At 39.4% G+C, this 9229-nt stretch overlaps 1 protein-coding gene across 1 annotated transcript; it reads right to left on the bottom strand.

The window, feature by feature from the left end:
- Positions 1 to 1028: 1028 nt before the first annotated feature.
- On the bottom strand, positions 1029 to 7389 carry tk1 (thymidine kinase 1, soluble). Its single transcript, XM_056241772.1, has 7 exons — positions 7232 to 7389; positions 7099 to 7130; positions 6536 to 6649; positions 6203 to 6296; positions 6030 to 6119; positions 2496 to 2615; positions 1029 to 1426 (listed from the first exon to the last, which is right to left on the bottom strand). Exons 1-7 carry the CDS (start codon positions 7295 to 7297, stop codon positions 1244 to 1246), a joined length of 699 nt encoding a protein of 232 aa, XP_056097747.1. The 5' UTR covers positions 7298 to 7389; the 3' UTR covers positions 1029 to 1243.
- Positions 7390 to 9229: the final 1840 nt, after the last annotated feature.

Raw genomic sequence — 9229 nt, 5'->3', positions numbered from 1 at the left:
TGTGGACCCACAGAAACACACTGATGCTGGTTTATCTGTCCGGACTCGTGTTCTCCTGCTGGTCTGGTTCTCCTGTGGAAACTGGTTTCTGCCACGGTATTAAGAAAAAATCTCACATTTGACTTTTTTTCTCAGAATTACAAGTTATAAAATCCAAGATATTCTCAAGCTTTCAAAGGTTTGGGGCCCGTAAGAGTCTCTTCTGCTCACCGAGGCTGCGTTTATTTGAACAAAAATACAGTAAAAAGTCAAATATTATAAAATCATCTGTTTTCTATGTGAATATACATTAAAGTGTAATTTATTCCTGTGATCAAAGCTGAGTTTCAGCATCATTACTCCAGTCTTCAGTGTCACATGATCCTTCAGAAATCACTCTAATATGAGGATCTGATGATCAAGAAACATTTGATTATCAATATAATTTTTTTGGAAACATACATTAAGATTCTTTGATGACTGGAGAGTTCAAAAGAACAGCATTTTCTGAAAAATTAATTTGTAACAATTTTTTAACTGTCAATTTAAGGCGTCCTAGATGAATAAAAATATTAAATTTTGTAAAAAAAAAAAAAATCCTAAACTTTATTAATAACTCAGTTCAGAGAAAATAAAAAGCTTTCTAATTAGTTTTATGCCATGGCAGAAACGAGCTTCTATAATATACAGCAACATTTACATTAATACATCAGGATTGTTTTTGAATAATTTCAATTTTGTTTTGAATTATTTATTGTTTGTGTGGTTTGCATGCAGTTCACATGTTTTCACTGCATTTACATTTTGTATATTTTCAGGTTACAGGCGTTTTCTCTGAATAACCAGATTACAGTCATTTCTATTGTACTTACAAACAAAAACACTGGTGTGCATTTCTAAATTAAAACAAACAAGTCTTTGATTGAGAAATGTCATTTTTATTAACATGCATCTGTTGAATTAAAACTAACTTCTCATGTAACAAATTCCTAGTGAGCAGAAAATGTTTAATGTAAAAAAACAAAACAATTTGAATCCTAATAAAACATCACTTCCATGGCAGTGTTTCAGGATGTCAGCTGGTCTCGTTAGACAAATTTAAATAGTTTAAGATCATTTATATTAAAATACGTTCAAAGGATGTGAAGATACAAACAATATTTTGCTGGATCAAGAAGTTAAAGTTATTTACAGGAAATCAACAGCAGAAGGCACACACACACACACACACACACACACTAAGTGCTCAGGTCGTAACAGCCGTTCAGAGGTGAAGGGAAGAGAAGAGCTTGCGTGTCGCGCCGTGATCCACAGGTTTCCCTGACGTCACGTGATGTGGAGGCGTCTCGTCTCGCATCGGGTCTCGGTTCTCTTTACTCGTCATCAGATCTCCGTAACACATCCGACACGCAGCGTGATATTTATCAGAGCCGCCGATCACCTCCACCTGAGGAGGACAACGAATAAGGGTGTCGCTATAGATCACAATACACAAGTGCAACAACAACAACAACAACATGTATCGTGGATAGTTCACCCAAAATGAAAAAATGTCTGTGTGAGAAAGAGTTTCAGTGTCATTATATATTGAATATAGTGTATAATAATGCAATGGGGGAATATTTGTGGGTCCTGATAATGCTAAATGTCTGATGTTACCAGTAAAAAGTGGCTTACATTATTTTTTAATAAATCTAGTCAGTGAAATGAGCATATTCAACTAAAATAATTCTGTTTTCAGCTTCAGAATCATGAATATGTGTATTCTGGTGTCTCTATTGTCCTGTGCTTTGGGTTTCAGCACCAAGTCCAAGTCATTTACACACCGAATTTAGCATTTTTAATCAACAGTAAAAAAGAAAAAAAAGTTTCTTGGAGTATCGCTATAATATCATATCGTGATATATAATATCTATGTGATATGTATGGAATCGTGACATGAGGGCATCGTTACACCGCTAGAAGCCGTGAGAGCTCAGATCTTCTCAGTTCACTAAACTTCATTTTAAGGCAACGGGTTTACTCAATTTAAAAAAAGTAAATAATCTTCATGCTTTATCTAAAAGATTTAAGTAATGTGGAATTGTCAAGTGCACATAACTTATTTTTTCAGTTAAGCTTAAAGATTATTTACTTAAAAAAAAAAAAAAAAAAGTAAACATGTTGCCTTAAAATTAAGTAAGTGAACGGAGCACTTTTTACAGTGCAGGATGAGGATGTGACACTGATCGCTTCTGCTGTGAAAGTGTGTGAGAGAGAGAGAGAGTGTGTGTGTGTGTGTGTTGTTGACCTTTCTCAGAGCCCTCTTTAAAGCACTGCGGTGTGTGTGTGTGTGTGTGTTCACCTCTTTCTCAGAGCCCAGTCTCTTGGTGTAAGCGGTCTCTTTAAAGCACTGCAGTGTGTGTGTGTGTGTGTGTGTGTGTGTGTGTGTACCTCTTTCTCAGAGCCCAGTCTCTTGGTGTAAGCGGCCTCTTTAAAGCACTGCAGTGTGTGTGTGTGTGTGTGTGTGTGTGTACCTCTTTCTCAGAGCCCAGTCTCTTGGTGTAAGCGGCCTCTTTAAAGCACTGCATGCACACGGCGTTCAGCTTCACCACACTCTCCGCCAGAGGAACCAAATTCAGGATGTTCCCGAAGGGCTGCGCACACAAGGGTCAAAGGTTAGCAACATCGCTCAGAGAATAATACATATGTAAAATGATCAAATGTATATATTAATAAATATAACAAACTATAACATTTAAAATGAAACAGCATTATTTAGGATGAGAAAGCCTAGATTGATTATTGCATTATAAATATACTTTATTCTTATGAAATGACCCGAGATAAACTATAGTCGCAGTCAGACGCTTTATACGTGTGCTAGAAACTTTCGATCTCAGTGGCACCAGTGCTGTGTGCAAAAAAAGTTAAGGTGCAGCCCTGAATATACAGGGCCGTAGCTAGAGGATTCGGGGCCCCCTGAAAAAATATTGATGTGGGCCCCCACCACCCTCCACCAATATCATATACTGTACAATAGATGAACATGGAGACCCACATATAACAGAAGATGGTGATGTTGTTGTAAAACCTTTATTTTAAAAGTTAAATGTTTATATAAAAATTACAACTAATAAAAAAAACAAGAAATTGTTAAATAATAATAAAACCAATTTTTAAAAAGTAATACATTTTTTTCCCCATCAGTCTGTTATAATTCATAAATCAAAAAGTAAACATTTAAAAAATTGACAAGAATGCAGTCTAATTAAAAAAATAAAAGCATTCATTGCCTTATTTTTTAATAAAGAGAATATGGAACTGGTAATATTATTAAATAAAGCGAATACATTTATTCATTCAAGTGCAGTGTGTTGTATTCGTGTTTTCTCGATGTTTTAAATATCATCAGCCGGCAGGTCAGATGCATAATGCAATGCGTCGTGACTCGTGTAATTTTTTTTTAAAACTCTATTTTCAATAGTGTAAAAAGACAGGAATTAGACCACGTAATCATTCGGTCGATTGCGGCGCGCACCGATAATAAAAAATGACTGTACACGGCAGACTGTAGACGGAAGCTTTCTAATTCCCAGTGAAATAACATTATATAACCGGTCTTTAAGAACGTCTTGATCGACTGGGATACAACCACTCTCCTTGCCTCCCTCTGCGTCTTTTCCTGGCATTTCTGGTTCCCTGATTTATGTTTTCTTTTCCCCGACATTTTTCAGTCAGTCAGTCTCCTGCTCTTCCACCAAGTTCATCGTTATCTTCAGGCTGCCGCCTCAACTCTGATTGGTTCTGTTCACGAGCTGGGGCGGGACTTACAATTTTATTGGGTCCATCTGATGTTTGTCACTGACTCTGACTGAATAATTAATACATACTTTAGGTCGGACTAAACCATTTTTATGGAGGTAAGAGAAGCACATATTTGGAAAAATATTTACCCAAATTGCACGTTTTTGTGGTTTTCATTTAAATCTCAGGCATACAACTAATATAAATTATTAATTTAGAATTATTCATACAACAGGGGCCTAAATAGAATAACTGCTGGATTTTGTGGGGGCCCTGGGCAGCGGGGGCCCCTATAATTGTCACCACCTTTCACCCCACTAGCGATGGCCCTGTATATATATATATTAAGGGTGCTCCGATTGATCGGTCGCCGATCATAATCGGCCGATAATTGCTTTGGGATGTGTGATCGGCGGTCTCTATAAAGGCCGATCCAGAAAAGCCGATCAGATGACGCAAAACTCGCGAGACAATTTTTTTACGCCTGGTAAAAATGGCTTCACCGGTCTGGCAATTCTACAACAGGGCTCTCAAGTGTCAAGCATTGAGTCAAGCGTGAGAAATACAATGTGTGGCGGGAGAGCGTGACAGAAGACCGAAATGAGTGACTGTCACGCTCTCCCGCCACACATTGTATTTCTCACGCTGAAAAACTATTTGTAATATATTTAATATGCCGCAGCGCCCAAAACTCTGGCCGCGCCGCTCTCACTGTGGAACCGGGATGAATCAAGCGCGTTTCCTCTGGTGTTGTTCGTCGAGCTACACAATAGCCAATCAGAAAATAGCACTATTGTATCTGGGTAAGATTTAACGCAACAACCAATGACAAAAATGTATCCAACCCCCCCTCCCCGTGCGTCCGTCAAATCACTCGTACATATTTTTTTCTCTCATCAAAACTGAATATGTTCATCAGCGGTTACAGTTATATCAAGCAAGGATACTTTTGTGTTTTATTATGTGATTACACCGGAATGAATAGAGTCCGCAACGGCGATAGATTGAAGCGCGTCCGAGTGAAGACTGCGCGAGGCACAGAGCACTGTATCCATGACACTGATCGCCACGGCAACGAGCGCGCAGCTGGAGTTCAAAAACACATTTTAGCGCTAGATTTCTTATTTAATAGCGAACTAAATGATTGATCTGCTAGTTAACTGAAGATGTTTTATTTATTTATATTAGGTACATGGTGGGACAGACTTCACTGGATCTAAAAAAAAAAAATCAATCTAACCATAGATGTGTCCAGTAGTGGTGGCTTTCTTAATCTGTTTAAAATAATTTTGCAAGGGTCACACACACACACACACACACACACACACACACACACACACACACACACACACACACACACACACACACACACACACACACACACACACACAGCTGTGTTTTTGTGATATATGAGGACATTCCATAGGCGTAATGGTTTTTATACTGGACAAACTGTATATTCTATCCCCCTACACTGCCCCATCCCTAAACCTACCCATCACAGGAGACATGCTGCATTTTTTACATTTTTAATAAAACACTGCTTAGTGTGTTTTTAAAGCCATTTGAAATATGAGGACTCAGGAAATGTCCTCATTTTTCCGAGTGTCCTCATTTTAAAGGTGTGTTATCATAAAAATGTCCTCAGTTGTCATGAAAACAAGAACACACACACACACACACACACAGGTTTTTCTACCTCTCTCTTCCTCTCTAAATGCCCACAAAATCTGACTAAGCATCCCAGAAAAAAGCAAAGTTATAGATACAGATATGGAAGTTGTTAGTTTTGTTGTTGCTGTGCACTTTACTACCGGTGGTCCTTTAAGTGTATTAGAAAAACTGATGGCTGACTGACTCAAAACATTATTTTGGCTATAGCCTTTTTTGTTGCTGTTTTTAGTTTAAAGTAGTCTAAAGCTAAATTTAAAGACTCAGATGTTCTGTCTTTTATTTATTTTATTTTATATTCTACAGGAAAGTTGTATGTCAAGCCCTAAGCTGCTCCCAATAACTAAGCTGCTATGTTAATACATGTTGCTTGCAAATAAATACACAGGTGTCAATTCATTATGCATTGTCTCTCTTAAATGTAATACTTAATGTACATTGTTGTTAAATATAGTTTAATAAATAATGCTACATGATAAAAAGAAGTCTTCAAATAGACCCTGTAATCGGTATCGGGTGATACAGCTTCCAGTAATCGGCAATCGGCCCCAAAAATCCTGATCGGAGCATCCCTAATATCTATATACACACACCTTTCTCTGGAAGGTCCCATCGAGCGCTGCCACTATGATGGTTTTCCCCATGTTGGCCATCTCTTCACAGAACTCAACGGTGTCTGGAAACTGCAAAACCCAAAGATCTGAATTATTGAAGAACTCATAAAGCATAACATGAGACTGAGAACGTCATAATGATGGACACGTACAAACTGTCCCTCGTCGATGCCGATCACACACGCCTGGAGAGCCCGAGACCGAACATCATGCAGAAGACTAGCAGGAACAGCCTCCATCATACTCCTGCACACACACACACCAGTTACACACACACACACGTTACCCCTGAACACAGGAACACACACACACACACACACCAGTTACACACACACACACACACACGTCTGGAGAGCCCGAGACCGAACATCACGCAGAAGACTAGCAGGAACAGCCTCCATCATACTCCTGCACACACACACACACACACACACACACACACTCACACACATCAGTTATACACACACACGTCCAGCGCTTCTTACATGTCATGTGTGGCCATGCCCGTCTGAGAATAGCGAGTGTCTTTGGCGTATTTGATGAGCAAACAGGAATACTGGGCGACCTGGAACCTCCTCACACGCCTCATCAGCTCCGTGCTGGACACACACACACACACACTTTTAATACATCAGGAGTGTCACTGGTTTGAACTAAACTTCATATACATCACAAGAAAGCGACACTAGAGTCTCACAGACCGTGATATGAAGAGTGATCACATCGCGTGTGTTTCAGCGGATTCTCCAACAATTAAACCCAAAAAATGACGTGCTATTATTATAAACACAGCTTGTGACGTCAGGAACAGCTAAACTAAAAAAAAAACTAGGATAGTATTTACATAAAAGTATTTACAGTGGGAGTCTTTGTTGCGAGGGTCAGTGAACACACACACACACACACACACACACACACACACACACTGTAACTGGTCTCGCGCCTGCATCTGCATTTGGCGCCATTCCGCTGAACCAAAACATAGTTTACCAGAGTTTTACCGTCATAATTCATATATCATGCCTGTAGTGAGGATTTATTCGCTCACCTTTTTCCTGAGAACATCGGTCCGAAAATAATCTGAGAAAATGACAAAGAGATATTGATGTCATTAATATTTACATTTACAAAAGCTTCAAATCCACAACAAAAACGTAAAAAAAAGTGCACCGGTCACGCACCTGGATCTGTCCTGATGTCTTCCGCGGGGAATTGGGTAAAATCTTCGCCACATTCAAACAATCCATGTCTTTTGTCTGTGTTTCTTCTGTTTTATGGTTATCTCGACATACAGTGCGACTTACAGCAGGATTTGAACGTCCCGCCACCGCCAGTTTGTCGTTTTATAGTTCCTGCAGCGTCACGTTCTTCAGGACCAATCATGATCGAGGGCGCGCGCATCAGTGAACACATCTGCAAATCAAAATGAGCGCTGATGAGCTCCTGTGATTTGATTGGTTGCCGCCTATCCAGTATGTTTCTAAATTACTGACGTCACAGCGGGGGAAGTTCCTCGGCATGAGGAAGCGTTCAGGCGGGAATGTAAACAAAAGTGCTTTAGAAATAAAGAAAATGAATAAAGAGTGCATTAAGTGGGTACAAAACTGCTCTTTTGTTGTCTAAATTTGGTTAGCGTTTAATACCCACCAATCCAGTATAATTATGGGCCAAATTACGGTTGAATGAACGAAGCAAACACGTGACTTCCACATTGTGACGTGTTTTAAACTATAGGTGTGTTCGACATCGGCTGCGGCTGGATGTAAGCGATCGGCGAGAGTAGCCGCGTGCAGGCGGAGAGGAGCTGCAAACGGAGACGTGAAGTCGGACACTTTCTGGTTCCCGTAGTGACCGCTCGTGGTGTTTGTATACTTTACCACAGCTGAAGTGAAATAAATTCAATATTTGCCAAATGCACAGATGTTTCAGACACATTGTCATTCAATACTTTATGTACTGCTTCATACTGCATCTGTTTGAACAAGAATAAAGTTCAAAATAGCCACTATCAATGAAGTGCAGTCGACGTTTTTTAATCACTTTTATTTTGATAAACATAACACAATATAGCCTAACATCACGACTACATGAAAAGAGTGTTTACTGTTATAAAAAACTGATTTGTGTGAACTAAAGGTGTGAGAATAAACACGAAACGCACGTGATCGTTGTCATGCGGTGAATCCGGCCAATCGTGGAACAGCTGTGTCGTCATCAGAGCTCGTGCAGCCCAGAGCAGCCGCTCTTCAGAAGCTGCGCTGGCTGACGCCCGTTTCACACATACTCCGTTTGCAGTGCGTATGCGGTGCGTATTTTTTTCCGTACCCATGTTAACAGGTTAGAGCTTTCACACTGCACGCGGATGCGGTCCGTCGATCCGTTCCAGTTGCGGTGCGTATACAGCAGTGCAGAGATCGTTTCCGCACCGAGTCTATTTCTGCTGTGCTGCAAACGCTGAATTAAAGTGACAGCGCACGGTTCGTGGTCAAAATGAACACAGACTGACCTGAATATGTAGTAATATCACCATAAATGCATTTAATTCAATAAAATGTAGTAATCTCACCATAAATGTGTTTAATTAAATAAAATGTAACCATAAATGCATTTAATTAAATACTACTTTTTTCACAGTCATCTTTTTACTTTAAGACCGGGGTAAAGCAAAGAAAGCTACAATTTACTTCAACAAGGCCACATAATGAACGACACTCGTCTCATTCGTTTAGGTGGAAAAACAAGTTATTTGTGACATGCAAGATTTATTGTATACAGATTTGAATTATGCAAAAGAAAAGGTATGAGTCTGCTGTTTTTGTCAATTTTAAGTTTTAATTTAAAATGTTTGCGATTTTAATATAAGTACATGGTTAAATATGTTACCACTTGCTTGAGCAACTTAATATATAATCTAGGCCTATATAAAAGTAATGCATTGAATAATACGTTGTTTAAATTGTGTTTTAAACGTGAATAGGCCTACAAAGAGAATTGCACTGGAGGCAAAAACTTTTGCTGCTGATAACTTGATTTGATTGATGATTTTTTGAAATACAAATAGTGAGTAAATGTGTTTGTGGTACAGCCGCGGATCAGTTGCGCACTGCAAACGCACGCAGCATATGTGAAAGCACTATAGCGCGTGCTGCTCCTGTACCGCATACGCACCGCAACACGCA

Source organism: Rhinichthys klamathensis, unplaced genomic scaffold (assembly GCF_029890125.1).
Source record: "Rhinichthys klamathensis goyatoka isolate OS25496 unplaced genomic scaffold, OSU_Roscu_1.1 h1tg000672l_1, whole genome shotgun sequence".
Lineage (NCBI taxonomy): Eukaryota > Metazoa > Chordata > Actinopteri > Cypriniformes > Leuciscidae > Rhinichthys > Rhinichthys klamathensis.
Note: the sequence above shows the minus strand (reverse complement) of the source record. Positions and strands in the feature narration are given on the sequence as shown.